General features: G+C 35.5%; 1 protein-coding gene across 8 annotated transcripts in view; it reads left to right on the top strand.

The window, feature by feature from the left end:
* Nucleotides 1–15,929, top strand: part of TBC1D12 (TBC1 domain family member 12) — a 119,272-nt gene that overhangs the window by 93,715 nt on the left and 9,628 nt on the right. For all 8 annotated transcript variants that reach the window (XM_024985563.2, XM_024985564.2, XM_005225492.5 and 5 more), the window contains 4 exons: nt 2,613–2,695; nt 4,668–4,785; nt 6,005–6,111; nt 14,139–14,219. In XM_024985563.2, the coding sequence (XP_024841331.1) occupies nt 2,613–2,695; nt 4,668–4,785; nt 6,005–6,111; nt 14,139–14,219 (389 nt within the window). The remainder of the gene's footprint in view (nt 1–2,612; nt 2,696–4,667; nt 4,786–6,004; nt 6,112–14,138; nt 14,220–15,929) is intronic.

The following is a 15,929-nucleotide window of genomic DNA, read 5'->3' on the forward strand; positions in this document are numbered from 1 at the left end:
AAAAATACAATGCAAAAAGTTTTGTTCTAAACAGTGTTTGGGATAAATATTTCTTTACACCTTACTCTTTTATAATTAAACTTTTCTTTTAAGCCATGTCTTCTCATTATTACCCTCATTTGGAATGCAGTTATCCTATATCTACTTCTCACCTGCCTCATCCTTTAAGGATCAAGCTTTTTCCTTTCTTTCAAGTCTGTTGACTTTTTCAGCCTTCAGTGAATTCTTTTACTTCTGAATGCTTTTAAAAAAATCTTTGTTCTATGTGATTTTCATGAATTGGATTATAGTATGCTATGGTGTGGTTTTCTTCATGTTCTATCTGTTTGGGGTTCATTGACCTTAATGTATCTCTGCATTTATAGTTTTCTATTGATTTTGGTAAAATTTTAGTCTTTATTTCTTCAACAGCTTTTTGTTCTACCCTCCCTCCTTTCTTCTGAGATGTACATTAAACATGTTACTTGATATTTTTCCATGTCCCATAGCTCATTTATATATTTTTTTTTTGAGGGGGTGGGGTTTCTTCTCTCTCTGTACAGTTTTATATTGTTGTATCTTAAAGTTCACTTACTTTTTCTTCTGTAGTATATAATTTGCTGTCAGTCCTATCTTTTGAATTTATCATTCTAGAAATTTTCATCTGTAGACATTGGATTTGGATCTTGGATTTCTCTTATCATGTTCCTTTCTTCTTCTTGAGTATATTTATAACAGGTTTATCATCCTTGAGTTCTAATCTTGTTATCTGACATTTTTGCACTATTTCTGCTGAGTGATTTTTCTTCTCATTATGGCTTTTATTTTCCTGATTCTTTACATCCCTGATAATTTTTATTGGATACGAGATACTGTGTTTTTACATGGTTGGGTATTGGACTTCTTTGTATTCCCTTAAATAAATATGTTTTGGTGGTATGGAATGGCTTTGACCCTTTTGATCTAATCATCATTAGAGTGCTTCCAGAACAGCCTTTAGTGTAGGGCTAATTTATAATTTATCCTTACTACTGAGGCAGTGCCCTAAGGATTCTATTGAATACCCTATTAGGAGATCTCTCTACTTTGATGGCCCAGTCCAGTGTGATTTTGAGAATGTTCTACCTATTTCTTTCTGGTGTTTCTTTCTCTGGCCACTGTAGTTTAATCACACACATACATAGTTCATTGTTCAGCCAAAGCCTCTGCAGCTGCCTTCTCTCTGGTCCACAGTTACTCAAATTCTATCTCAAACTCTTGTTTTCTCACTCAGCAAGACTGGTGGGCCCTGTTTTGGCACTTCCTCTCAGCACTGAGACCTGGAAATCCAGGGAGTAAGGTCAGGCATTTGCAGGGTTACCTTGTTTCTTTTTTCATAAGGAGCATGGTCTTGTGCTGCCTATGGTCCAGCATCTTAAACTGTAGTTTAATGTATTTTATTTATTTTTGTAATTAATTAAGGCAAGAAGATAAACCTGATCCCTCTTAATTCCATTATGGCCTGAAGCAGAAATCTTAACCTTTATTCCTTCCTGCTACAACATACCTAAGGAATCTTAATCTGAGATGGCAAGAAGTAGAATATATAATTTGAAAGTTTGTCACATACCTTTCCCACCTAGCCTGTTGAAAATCATTTAAAAAACTGGTTCTAAAAACTGGACATTATTATGACATATTTGGATATGTGGTAATATTCAAGTGTATTTCATTTTGCATAGTTATATATCTAAATCATGCCTCTGTGAAGCCACTGATTTTGTAAACCAAAATATAATATATGCAAATAAGTAACTGATTATCAAAATTTTATTTAGAATGTTATGTTAAATCTCTAATAAAGCAGAAAGCGTATAAATCCTCCTACTTATTTACCAAGAGAAATGAATGTAGATAGCCACACTTGAATATTTATAGTAGCTTTTATTCATAGCAGCCCCTAACTGCAAGCAGTCTAAATGTCCATCCACATGGGTAAATGGAACATTACTCACCAATTAAAAGAAATCATTACTAATACACAGGACAAAGTGGATGAATATCAAAAATATGCTGAGCAAAAGAAGCCAGGCACAAAAGAATCTATACAAAATTCTTATTAGAGACTAATTACTCTATAGTGATAGAATCAGATATGTGATTGCATAAGGTAGGAGTTTGGTAAGTATTAAGAGTAAAGGGGTCAAAAACTAACTGTGGATTGATGGAAACATTCTGTATCTTGATTGATGCGTTTTTTGCATAGATATATACATTTGTCAAAACTCATCAAACAGTACTCTTAAAATATGTATTCCATTTTGTTGTGTGAAATTACACCTCAAAAAAGTTGACTAAAAAATAAACTATATAGTGAGTTTAACAAATAAGCTAGAATTATTGGCTAAAATCAAACATGTTTATATGACATATAAACAAATATATATGATATTTGATATATATAACAAATACTAGCAACCTGGATTCTGATTCTTTTCTAAAATGCAGAGTTCTTTTCAACCTTATACTTTCTTATTGTATGAAATGTGAAAATTAAGTTAGAAATTCTTTTGTATCTGGCTATAAAAAGAAAGGAGGTCAGTAAACTTAAGTTAGTCTTTAAAAAATTGACTTAAATTTTGTTTTTTCCTCAGAAATCTTCCTGCCAAATCTGTGGAAGAGGCTTTACGTCACCGACAAGAATATGATGAGATGGTGGCTGAAGCTAAAAAACGAGGTATAAAATTTAACTCCAGGTGATATATTTTATTTATTGATGTTAGTAGGAAACTCATTTCCTACTAAATTCATTTCAACAGGATGGCAAATGGTGAAATTGACCAAGTCTGTCTTTAAGATGATGCTGACTAAATTTGTTCTTAAAGAGAAATAAAATGTCGTACAAGAATCTTAGTTTTTAAATACTTTTACAAAACTAGTATGAGGAGAAAGGCCGCAGACTATCTATGAGAGACCTAGTAATTGCAACATAAACGTAGGACTCCTAGTACTTTAATTTATAAATGAAGATGTTATGCATGAATCCATTCAGGAGATTCATTTGTTTTTTCACTAGGCTTTTGATATTTTATAATTTAAGAATTTTGACATTTTGCAGTAACTTTCTATAGGTTATGGGAATATGATTTGGAAGTAAAAATTGATTTCATGACTTATGAAGTTTCTCTCAATTCCCAGTTGTGTCATTTTGACAGGCACAGAAGTGTAGATTCTTATGTGTATAAATTCACACATTTATTCAGTCTCTCTTCCAACCAAAAATAAAACATAAGGATGACTTAGCAATACTTACTTAAGTATTGTTAGTTCAGGGTACATTTTTAGAAAATATTACACAGTTATCTATATTTTTTAGCATAAGCTTTATTAACAACTGATATTTTTTCCTTTGACTTAAGTGAATCAAATGTTATTATAATATATACTTCTGCTTTCTGGCACAATCTTTTTAGAAGGCATAATTATGTAAACATTGGTTAAGTTTATTTTACTATACAATTTGAAATATTTCGAGCATACCCAACAAATTTTAATTGACTCTTAACATTGACATTACTATTTGATTAATATTTAAGATGATTATTGATAAATTAGATGAACCTAACAGTATATGATAAAAGTAACATTGAATTGGGAAGTAAGAAGGTCAAAGCTTTAATCTTATTTTATGCTTCCTGGATGTGATACTCTAAATAAATCTTAATTTTCCTCATCTGTGAAATGTTTGTGTGTGTTGGGGATGAAGAGTGGAGGAGGGGGCAGTTGACTGCATCTGGGCTTTTCAAGCCCTTCAGTCAACACTTAAAATCTGAATACGTAAATAAAAGAATATGGAGTTATTTACTTGCCCCCTTAAGATGGTTTGTGAGTCACATGTGAAACATAATTAGAAAACAGTTTAGCCAGGTAATCTCTGAAGTCCCACTGGTTCTAAAATTCATTCATTCTCTGTGTATGTACTTCTCTATTTGGGGGGCATCTCTTATTCCAAAATTGTGACTCCTGATCGTCAGAATGGTGTTAGTTGTATGTGTGTGTGTTAGGAGGATTTTAAAATTTCCAGGTAATTAGTAAACTGAAACATCATAGTAAAAGAAAGGGTCACTGTAATAGTGCCATGGCAATATCATTTTTCAATGTCATGTGGGTTTTTGTTTTTGTTTTCTGTGCCACATGGCATGTGAGATCTCAGTTCCCCGACTGGGAATCAAACCCATACCTTGTGCATAGTGAAGCTCAGAGTCTTAACCTCTGGACCACCAGGGAAGTCCCTGTCATGTGGTTTTATGTCAAGAAATTCATAAACCCATTGTATGAAAAAATGGTATTGGTTAGTTGCTCACAGTTGTTTATTTTTACATAATTAATTCATGAGAAATTTTACTTCATTAAGTATAAGTAGACTGTGATATAGTAATCTCTGAGCTTTGTTCCATCCATTTTTGTAGAACAGAAGAAGCTACTTTTATGTTAATCAAGTTCATTTTTTCCTCTTTTTCCCTCTTTCTCTCCTTTCCTCTTTCTCCTTTTTCCTTTCTTCCCCTTCTTCCCTTCTTCATTTCCATTCTTCCTTCCTTTTACCAGAATATTCTTTATGAGAAAGTCTCTTTTGTAGACTTGGGTAGAAAGAGAAGGGCATTTTGATCTGGCTGTTTTATATTGAAATAATTTTTACTTGTTTAAAACAGAAATTAAAGAAGCACATAAAAGGAAAAAAATAATGAAAGAACGGTTTAAACAGGAAGAAAGCATTGCAAGTGCAATGGTAATTTGGATCAATGAAATACTACCCAATTGGGAAGTAATGTAAGTAAGCAGACTTTTCCTGAATTTCAGTCTGTCTCCAAAGATCTCATGTTTCCAATTTTATATTTATATAACTTCTAGCATTTATCTTATGTTTTGGCTAAATTATACTGTTAACCAGTGTTTGAAAATTTTCATGCTTACCTCTGTTCTTTGCTTTTGTAAATCCCTTAATCTCTAATGCCTGCTTCCCTTACTGACCACCCTTTATGCATATCAGAATTTTATCTATCATTTGAGTCTCATCTGAATACTTGTTGATCCATGAAATTTCTAATTTCCTGTTACCATATTTTCTTAATTCTAACATACTATCTATATTGCCAGATGTACTATTGATGTAATAGCAGGATTTTTGGCAAAGAAAATATTAAACATATACATTCATTGTAATATGCATTTATTAAATGGTAAATATTAAAGCGATTTTGATATGCTTCTCATAATCAAGATAGTATGTTATATATGATCTTTCCCTTCTGTAATGTCCCATTATACTTTGAGACTAATACACTTCTTGCGTTACTTTGCCTTTTATTTTTTGATAATATTTTTATACATTCATTATTTTTCCTCTAGACTGGTGGGAGATGACTTTTGCAATGCCAAGTATAGGATGTGCTTTGGGAATGTACTGAATATTGGCATAATGTGACAGATATTAGGCTCTTTACACAAGTAATCACATTTGATTCTCACAACCTTTATTCCCTTTTATCTTATAGGGATTCTCAAAGTCAGAGAGGTTAAGTGATTTGCCCAAGGTTGTACATTTAATGAATGGTTAACCAGATTTGAACTCAAGTCTATCTGATTTTAAAGCCCACACTTCTTTCAGTAGACTATGCTGCCTCCCAAAGACTAAGGCTTTACCCATAGTAAATACTTTGTGATTTTGTTTTTGGTACTGAATTGACAATGCATTTTTATATTCTTTTTATTATGTTTTTTCATAATTTTCCTATATTTCTTATTCTCTCATTGTACCCTTAGTGTAAGTGGCAATTATGGAAGACAATTCCCTTTAAATTGCTGTATATTTTTTAGGCATTTTTTGCCTACATGCATGAACCCAAGGAAAGAATGCATCACATACTTAAGTCTCTATGTTCTAAAAAATTATTCAGCCGTTTGGCCACAGACTAGGTAAACCATCATGGAACTAGTATTTTTGGTATAAAAAGTAACTTTCTCCTTTTTTCTCCCCCTTCAATTCTAGGCGTAGTACGAGAAGAGTTCGAGAATTGTGGTGGCAGGGATTGCCCCCTAGTGTTCGTGGGAAAGTTTGGAGTCTAGCTGTAGGAAATGAACTAAATATCACTCCTGGTTTGTATTCTATATTGATTGAGTTACTCCCACACATGATAATAGCCATCTTCAGAGTTACAAAACAGATTAATAGATTGGTCATTTAAAAAGGCACTACATTTTAAGAGCATACTTCATTCCCCACACCCTCTAAAACCTGGTACAATTTAATGTTACTGTATTTCATATTATGTATATAAAATTTGTGTTTTCCTTTAGTTTACAACCATCAATAATAATCTTGGCATTGAAATATCTTAAACTGTGGATAATAACTTCAAAAACTTCTGGGTCTAGGTAGCAGTAGATGAATAAGCATCAATTCAGTTCAGCTCAGTCGTGTCCGACTCTTTGCGACCCCATGAACTGCAGCATGCCAGGTCTCCCTGTCCATCACCAACTCCCGGAGTTCACTCAAACTCACGTCCATCGAGTCGGTGATGCCATTCAGCCATCTCATCCTCTGTCATCCCCTTCTCCTCCTGCCCCCAATCCCTTCCAGCATCAGAGTCTTTTCCAGTGAGTCAGCTCTTCGCATGAGGTGGCCAAAGCACTGGAGTTTCAGCATCAGCATCATTCCTTCCAAAGAACACCCAGGACCCATCTCCTTTAGAATGGACTGGTTGGATCTCCTTGCAGTCCAAGGGACTCTCAAGGGTCTTCTCCAACACCACAGTTCAAAAGCATCAATTCTTCGATGCTCAGCTCTCTTCACAGTCCAACTCTCACATCCAGGAAAAATAAAATAGTCTAGTTGTGGGCAAGTTTCCTCTTTATTCAAAAAAACATAAATATTATGGGAAGGATAAAAATTTATTTTCCTGTCTCTCTACCCAAACCAGTCATTTTGAATGTTTTTATTTAAAAACTTAAAAAAAACAGTAGTAAGATTCTCATTGTTTTTATTTTTTTAAGTTTCTTAAAACCCTGAAGCATAGGAGTAAAATGTAGATAGGAATAAAACGTAGTGTGGTTTTGATGAATTAAAAAAATTAGATAAAATAAGGATAGTATCACATAGAGTAAAATAATTGATATTATTAAAAATGGTCTGAATGATAATGATAATGCCAGACAGAGGCACCACAAAAAGACTTTTAGGGATTATAATAATGTAAATAATACACTGTTACTTAAAATTTTTTATTTACGTATTATTGAAAAAAATTCAATAGTAAAGTACAAACTGCATGTCTGTCCCCCTCTTTCACCCAAACATCTTCTCTTAATCCTACTATGTATTAGTTAACAATTTGGTATATGTTCTTCCAGATCTTTTTTCTATGCACATAAAAAAGGGTACATCTACTTATGATACTTTTTAAGCTTTCTTTTTTTCTTCCTTTTATTTTTTTTCCACAAACCATCTGAACGTTCCTCCATGTCAGTGCATACAGGTGTATTTATACTTACTATAGCTGCACTGTATTCCACGTTTTGGCTGTACTATAATTTATTTAACTATCTTTCTAGTGATTGCTAAATCAGAGAGATTTGTGTCAAAACAATATCAAGGCGCGGTTTTTTTTTCTCCTCAAAAGTGAGTAAAATGAGTGAATATTACCCACACAGAGTATGACTGAAAATAATTTAGAAATATTTACCAAAAGCTTCAAAAAATGTAACCTCTAGCCTATTTATTCTAGTTCTAACACTTGAAGTAAATAAACAGATTTACAAAAGCTTTTCTACAAGGATATTCATTACAGCAGTCAGTATTATATAGTCGTTTAGTTGCGAAGTCGTGTCCGATTCTTTGCGACCTCATGGACTATAGCACACCAGGCTCCTCTGTCCTCCACTATCCTGGAGTTTGCTCAAATTCATGTCCACTGAGTCAGTATACTATCTAACCATCTCATCCTCTGCCACCCTCTTCTCCTTTTGCCTTTGATCTTTCCCAGCATCAGGGTCTTTTCCAATGAGTCGGCTCTTCACATCAGGTGGCCAAAGTATTGGAGCTTCAACTTCAGCATCAGTCCTTCCAATGAATATTCAGGGTTGGTTTTCTGTAGAATTGATTGGTTTAATCTCCTTGCAGTCCAAGACCTTCAAGAGTCTTCTCCAGGAGTTTTTCAGAATTTATAACAAAGACCTAAATGCCTATCTTTGGTCTTAAAAGTGATGCAAAAAAAAAAATTTTTTTTCCCCAAAACACTGAAGAACATCTTTATGATAGCATGGGATAAAATCCTTCTATAACAGCCTAGATTGGTAAATAGGATTACAAAAAAATACACATATTTTGTACAATAAAAGCACTGTGATTAGTTGTGCAAATATGCAAACTCTGGAATTAAACAGTTAGGCTTTTCGTAATTTCTCGTGGTGAGAAATTGATGAATTCATGAGATAATGTATTGTAAAATATGCTTTTCAAAGACTGTCTTTAATAAATTAATTTATATGCTTCTCCCTTCTGCCTTTATGGAAGTATTGAAAAACCCATACATAATTGAATTGTGTTTATTTGATTTCTTAAAATATTTGATTTCTTAAAATATGGCAAGTAGTGAATCATAACTGTAGAAATGTAGTCCATTGTGTTAAAATAAATCTGGCTAAGGAGACATAGCAAAAAAAAGTGATGGCAACTGAGTAACATGATCATATATGGTTTATAAAATTGATTTTCACAAATAATGAACATGTCATTTTAATGACTTTTTTCCAGTTAAAAAATAGAATTTAAGGGAAGTATTAAGAATTAAATTAAGCTTAGAAAAGGACTGTATTGGTTTAAGGTCTTAAGAATCAGTTTGCATACAGGTAAGATGATGAAGTATTGGTAGCTATGTTTTATTTGAAGTTTTGTTGAGAACTTTACCTTTACAGTATTAAGTATATATAACTTAGACATTAAAATATTGATTAAGTTGGTATTAATCTTTTGCAATACTTTAATCAAAAAGTTTTTTTTTTTTTAAGCTCAAAATTTATAAGGCTTATAAAGTAACTGGGTCATTCATTTTCAAGTTAATTTTAGCTTCTTTCAATTAAACAGTTATGTATTCAGGAGTGAATGAGGTTCAGTTCAGTTGATCTGTTGTGTCTGACCCTTTGCAACCCCATGGACTGCAGCACATCAGGCTTCCCTGTCCATCACCAACTTCTGGATACTCAAACTCATGTCCATTGAGTTGGTGATGCTGTCCAACCCTTATCCTCTGTTGTCCCCTTCTCCTCCCGCCTTCAATCTTTCCCAGGATCAGGGTCTTTACAAATGAGTCAATTCTTCCCATCAGGTGGCCAAAGTATTGGAGTTTCAACTTCAGCATCAGTCCTTCCAATGAATAATTAGGACTGATTTTCTTTAGGAAGGACTGGTTGGATCTCCTTGCACTCCAATGGACTCTCAAGAGTCTTCTCCAACACCACAGTTCAAAAGCATCAATTCTTCAGCACTCAGTTTTCTTTCTAGTCTAACTCTCACATCCATACATAACTACTGGGAAAATGATAAATAAAATGAACGATAAATAAAATAAATGATAAATAACATTGAAAAACCATTAGCCAGACTCATCAAGAAACAAAGGGAGAAAAATCAATAAAACTAGAAATGAAAATGGAGAGATCACAACAGACAACACAGAAATACAAAGGATCATAAGAGACTACTATCAGCAATTATATGCAAATAAAATGGACAACTTGGAAGAAATGGACAAATTCTTAGAAAAGACCAACTTTCCAAAACTGAACCAGGAAGAAATAGAAAATCTTAACAGACCCATTACAACCATGGAAATTGAAACTGTAATCAGAAATCTTCCAGCAAACAAAAGCCCAGGACCAGACGGCTTCACAGCTAAATTCTATCAAAAATTTAGAAAAGAGCTAACACCTATCCTACTCAAACTCTTCCAGAAAACTGCAGAGGAAGGTAAACTTCCAAACTTATTCTATGAGGCCACCATCACCCTAATACCAAAACCTGACAAAGATGCCACAAAAGAAGAAAACTACAGGCCAATGTCACTGATGAACATAGATGGAAAAATCCTTAACAAAATTCTAGCAAACAGAATCCATCAACACATTTAAAAGATCATACATCATGATCAAGTGGGCTTTATCCCAGGGATGCAAGGATTCTTCAATGTCTGCAAATCAATCAATGTAATACACCACATTAACAAATTGAAAAATAAGAACCATATGATTATCTCAATAGATGCACAGAAAGCCTTTGACAAAATTCAACATCCATTTATGATAAAAAAAAAAAAAACCCTCCAGAAAGCAGGAATAGAAGGAATATACCTCAACATAATAAAAGCTATATATGACAAACCCACAGCAAACATTATCCTCAATGATGAAAAATTGAAAGCATTTCCCCTAAAGCCAGGAACCAGACAAGGGTGCCCACTCTCACCACTACTATTCAACATAGTTTTGGAAGTTTTGGCCACAGCAGTCAGAGCAGAAAAAGAAATAAAAGGAATCCAGATTGGAACAGCAGAGAAGGCAATGGCACCCCACTCCAGTACTCTTGCCTGGCAAATCCCATGGCTGGAGGAGCCTGGAAGGCTGCAGTCCATGGGGTCGCTGAGGGTCGGACACGACTGAGCGACTTAACTTTCCCTTTTCACTTTCATGCATTGGAGAAGGAAATGGCAACCCACTCCAGTGGTCTTGCCTGGAGAATCCCAGGGACGGGGGAGCCTGGTGGGCTACCGTCTGTGGGGTCACACAGAGTCGGACACGACTGAAGTGACTTAGCAGTAGCAGTAGATTGGAAAAGAAGTAAAACTCTGACTGTTTGCAGATGACATGATCCTCTACATAGAAAACCCTAAAGACTCTACCAGAAAATTACTAGAGCTAATCAATAAATATAGTAAAGTGTCAGGATATAAAATCAACACACAGAAATCCCTTGGATTCCTATACACTAATAATGAGAAAATAGAGAAATTAAGGAAATAATTCCATTCACCATTGCAACAAAAAGAATAAAATACTTAGGAATATATCTACCTAAAGAAACAAAAGACCTATATATAGAAAACTATAAAACACTGGTGAAAGAAACCAAAGAGGACACTATAATAGATGGAGAAATATACTGTGTTCATGGATCAGAAGAATCAATATAGTGAAAATGAGTATACTACCCAAAGCAATCTGTAGATCAATGCAATCCCTATCAAGCTACTGACAGTATTTTTCACAGAGCTAGAACAAATAATTTCACAATTTGTATGGAAATACAAAAAACCTCGAATAGCCAAAGCAATCTTGAGAAAGAAGAATGGAACTGGAGGAATCATCCTGTCTGACTTCAGGCTCTACTATAAAGCCACGGTCATCAAGATAGTATGGTACTGGCACAAAGACAGAAATATAGATGAATGGAACAAAATAGAAAGCCCAGAGATAAATCCATGCACCTATGGACACTTTATCTTTGACAAAGGAGGCAAGAATATACAATGGAGAAAAGACAATCACTTTAACAAGTGGTGCTGGGAAAACTGGTCAACAACTTGTAAAAGAATGAAACTAGAACACTTTCTAACACCATACACAAAAATAAACTCAAAATGGATTAAAGATCTAAAGGTAAGACCACAAACTATAAAACTCCTAGAGGAGAAGATAGGCAAAACACTCTCCGACACAAATCACAGCAGGGTCCTCTATGACCCACCTCCCAGAATATTACAAGTAAAAGCAAAAATAAGCAAATGGGACCTAATTAAAAGCTTCTGCACAACAAAGGAAACTATAAGCAAGGTGAAAAGACAGCCTTCAGAATGGGAGAAAATAATTGCAAATGAAGCAACTGACAAAGAATTAATCTCAAAAATATACAAGCAACTCCTGCAGCTCAGTTCCAGAAAAATAAATGACCGAATCAAAAAGTAGGCCAAAGAACTAAACAGACATTTCTCCAAAGAAGACATACAGATGGCTAACACATGAAAAGATGCTCAACATCACTCATTATCAGAGAAATGCAAATCAAAACCACAATAAGGTATCATTTCACGCCAGTCAGAATGGCTGCTATCCAAAAGTCCAATAAATGCTAGACAGGGTGTGGAGAAAAGGGAACCCTCTTACACTGTTGGTGGGAATGCAAACTAGTACAGCCACTATGGAGAACAGTGTGGAGATTCCTTAAAAAACTGGAAATAGAACTGCCATGCGACCCAGCAATCCCACTGCTGGGCATACACACCGAGGAAACCAGAATTGAAAGAGACACGCGTACCCCAGTGTTCATCACAGCACTGTTTATAATAGCCAGGGTCCATCAGCAGATGAATGGATAGAAAGCTGTGGTACATATACACAACGGAGTATTACTCAGCCATTAAAAAGACTACATTTGAATCAGTTCTAATGAGGTGGATGAAACTGGAGCCTATTATACAGAGTGAAGTAAGCCAGAAAGAAAAACACCAATACAGCATACTAATGCATATATATGGAATTTAGAAAGATGGTAATGATAACCCTGTATGTGAGACAGCAAAAGAGACAAAGATGTATAGAACAGTCTTTTGGACTCTATGGGAGAGGGTGAGGGTGGGATGATTTGGGAGAATAGCATTGAAACATGTATATTATCATATGTGAAAAAAATTGCCAGTCCAGGTTCGATGCATGATACAGGATGCTCAGGGCATCATGCTCATGCTCATCCTCCTGACCCAGAGGGATGGAATGGGGAGGGATGTAGGAGGGGGGGTTCAGGATAGGGATTTCATGAACACCTGTGGCAGATTCATGTTGATGTATGGCAAGACCAATACAATAGTGTAAAGTAATTAGCCTCCAATTAAAATAAATACATTGATATTAAAAAAAAATTTTTTTTAATTTCTTCTTTCCAAACCATGAGTAGTAAATACATTAAAAAAAAAAGATTAATTGATGCAAAATATGTTCTTGGTATTTGGGGCAGTATTATATAAATTTTGATATTTGGGCAAGAAATACTTTCTGCTGTTTTGTCATTGAAATTTACTATTTTTATGTAAATTTTAACATTTGTAGTGGTTAGTTAGAAAGTAGAAACAATTAGAATTTGAGAGTTGAAAATTTTTCAATTTCTTTTGTTCTTGAAACTTTAATGAGATCCTGTATATGAAAGCACAGAGTAATAGTCTCAAAAAGTGATTGGGCAGTTGAAGTAAAAACATAGGGGTTGAGATTTTTGTATGTAGGCCTGGCGAAATCTGTGAAGTTTGGTAGCTTTGAATAGCTTGTTAGCCTTATCATAATATCATAATAGAGATATGGTATCATAGCAATTTCATAATAGAGAAAACAATTTTAAGAGAAGGAAAGCAAGAACCAGCATTTGTATTTATTGAGGATCTATATGGTGTCAGGAGCTTAATGTAAATTGCCTTACTTAATCATGGGTTTTCTGGATGGCTCAGCAGGTAAAGAATCTACCTGCAATGCAGGAGACTCAGGAGATGTGGATTTGATCCCTGGGTGGGGAAGATCCCCTGGAGGAGAGCATGGCAACCCACTGTAGTATTCTTGCCAGGAAAATCTCACGGACAGAGGAGCCTGGCTGGCTGTGGTCCATGGGGTCACAAAGAGTCAGACACAACTGAAGCATTGGAGCACACACACACACAACCCCTTGAGTAGGTGTTACTTTTCTCCAGTTTACTGATGAAGACAGCCTAGTTCCAGAGTGATCAAGTACCTTTCTTGAAGTCTCACAGGTAGTATGTGGCAGAGCTGGAATTTGAATCTAGGTCTGACTGACTCAGAAAATCATATTTCTGCTATTCCACAGTGATATTCCTTTAGCAGAAGCATCTTTTCCAGCCTCTTAACATTCATTCTATATGGTAGCTATTTGGCTGAGCACTCTGCAGTATTTTATCTTTCTGGTTGTGTAATGAATAGTTTTGATAGAATCAAGTACTTCAATTTACCACATTTTTGATACCTGCCACATAAGAGAAATCTGATGATATTTTATCTTTATTTTTGAGTAAAAATAGATATATGTGGATAAATTTCTTTCTTATTATTTATGAATTTTTATTCTTGTTTTTCCCCAGAACTTTATGAAATCTTCCTCTCAAGAGCAAAGGAACGGTGGAAAAGTTTCAGTGAAACAAGTTCAGAGAATGATGTAGAAGGTGGGCTATTTTTGTTGTTAATAGAAATTTCTCAAAATCCAGGTGCTGAGATGAGTGTGATTTTTTACAATATGCCAGGAACTGCAATAATTCTTTACATACATTATCTCCTTTAATGTTAATAACCCTTTAAATAGATGTTATTATACTGAATGATATAAGAGGAAACTGAGGCTCAGAATAGTTAACTTGGGAACAGTTAAGCTGTGATGTAAACCCAGGTTGTTGGACTCCAGAGTCCAGTTTTTAATCACAACAGTAAAAGTAATGGGGTGCAGTATTTTTAGGCCACCTCTTACTTAAAAGATTGATGATGTTTACAGCTCGCTTGTGACCTCCCCTAAAGAGGAAGCATGCTCTTCTCTCTTATGCTGTTGGATTATCATTTCAATTTAGTCACTAACTGAGCTAGGTTTGGCAGGATTGCAGCTTTAGATAGACTTAGTTCATCCTGGGTTTCAAATTTGCTGAAGGAAAGAACCACAGGCTCCCTGCTTTAATCAGACATTCTCCCAAGGGCCATGTGCCTATGGATGATTTCATTATGTCTTTCCAGCCTGGCCTTCTGCACTACACTGAACCCTGCAAAAGTCCCACAGAGGAAAACCAGATATACATTCAGGCTTCTCCAAATCAGTCTTATTGGGCCATGAAAAGCTCTTCTGCATTCTTTCCTCAAGCAGAGTACCTTCATCTCTGGCAGGCTCAGTCCTGAGCCCGTTCCCACACTTGGCGGATGCCCCTAGGAATAAAAGTAGCCACTGGTATCCACTTACCTGGGAAAGGCAAGGCAAGACTCTTCTCTTTCTGAGATTTAAAACCTTTACAACTCTCGGTGCTCACAATTCTCTTATGCCTTTTTTTTTTTCCCTTTCTTTTCTGGCCACACCACATGGCTTGTGGGATTTTAGTTCCTTGACCAGGGACAGAACCCAGGTCCTCATCAATGAGAGTGCAGAATCCTAACCACTGGATCACCAGGGAATTTCCTCTTATGCCTTTTTAAAACATATGGTATTTGAAATCTGTTTTTTCCTAGTAGTTATTGCAGGAGTAGTAGTCTTTCCCCTCCCTTTTATAAAACCTAGAAACAGAAATCTTTTACCATAAAACTTTGTGATAAATGTATAGATTCTTTCTTCATATTCAGTTCAGTTCAGTCGCTCAGTCGTGTCCGACTCTTTGTGACCCCATGAACCGCAGCACACCAGGCCTCTCTGTCCATCACCTTTCCCAGAGTCCACCCAAATCCTTGTCCATTGAGTCGGTGATGCCATCCAACCATCTCATCCTCTCTCGTCCCCTTCTCCTGCCTTCAATCTTTCCCAGCATCAGGGTCTTTTCAAATGAGTCAGCTCTTCACATCAGGTAGCCAAAGTATTGGAGTTTCAGCTTGAACATCAGTCCTTCCAATGAACACCCAGGACTGATCTCCTTTAGGATGGACTGGTTGGATCTCCTTGCAGTCCAAGGGACTCTCAAGAGTCTTCTCCAACACCACAGTTCAACAGCATCGATTCTTCGGTGCTCAGCTTTCTTCACAGTCCAACTCTCACATCCATACATGACCACTGGAAAAACCATAGCCTTGACTAGACGGACCTTTGTTGACAAAGTTATGTCTGTGCTTTTTAATATGCTGTCTAGGTTGGTCATAACTTTCCTTCCAAGGAGTAAGCGTCTTTTAATTTCATGGCTGCAGTCACCATC

This window comes from Bos taurus, chromosome 26 (assembly GCF_002263795.3).
Source record: "Bos taurus isolate L1 Dominette 01449 registration number 42190680 breed Hereford chromosome 26, ARS-UCD2.0, whole genome shotgun sequence".
NCBI classification, from domain to species: Eukaryota; Metazoa; Chordata; class Mammalia; order Artiodactyla; family Bovidae; genus Bos; species Bos taurus.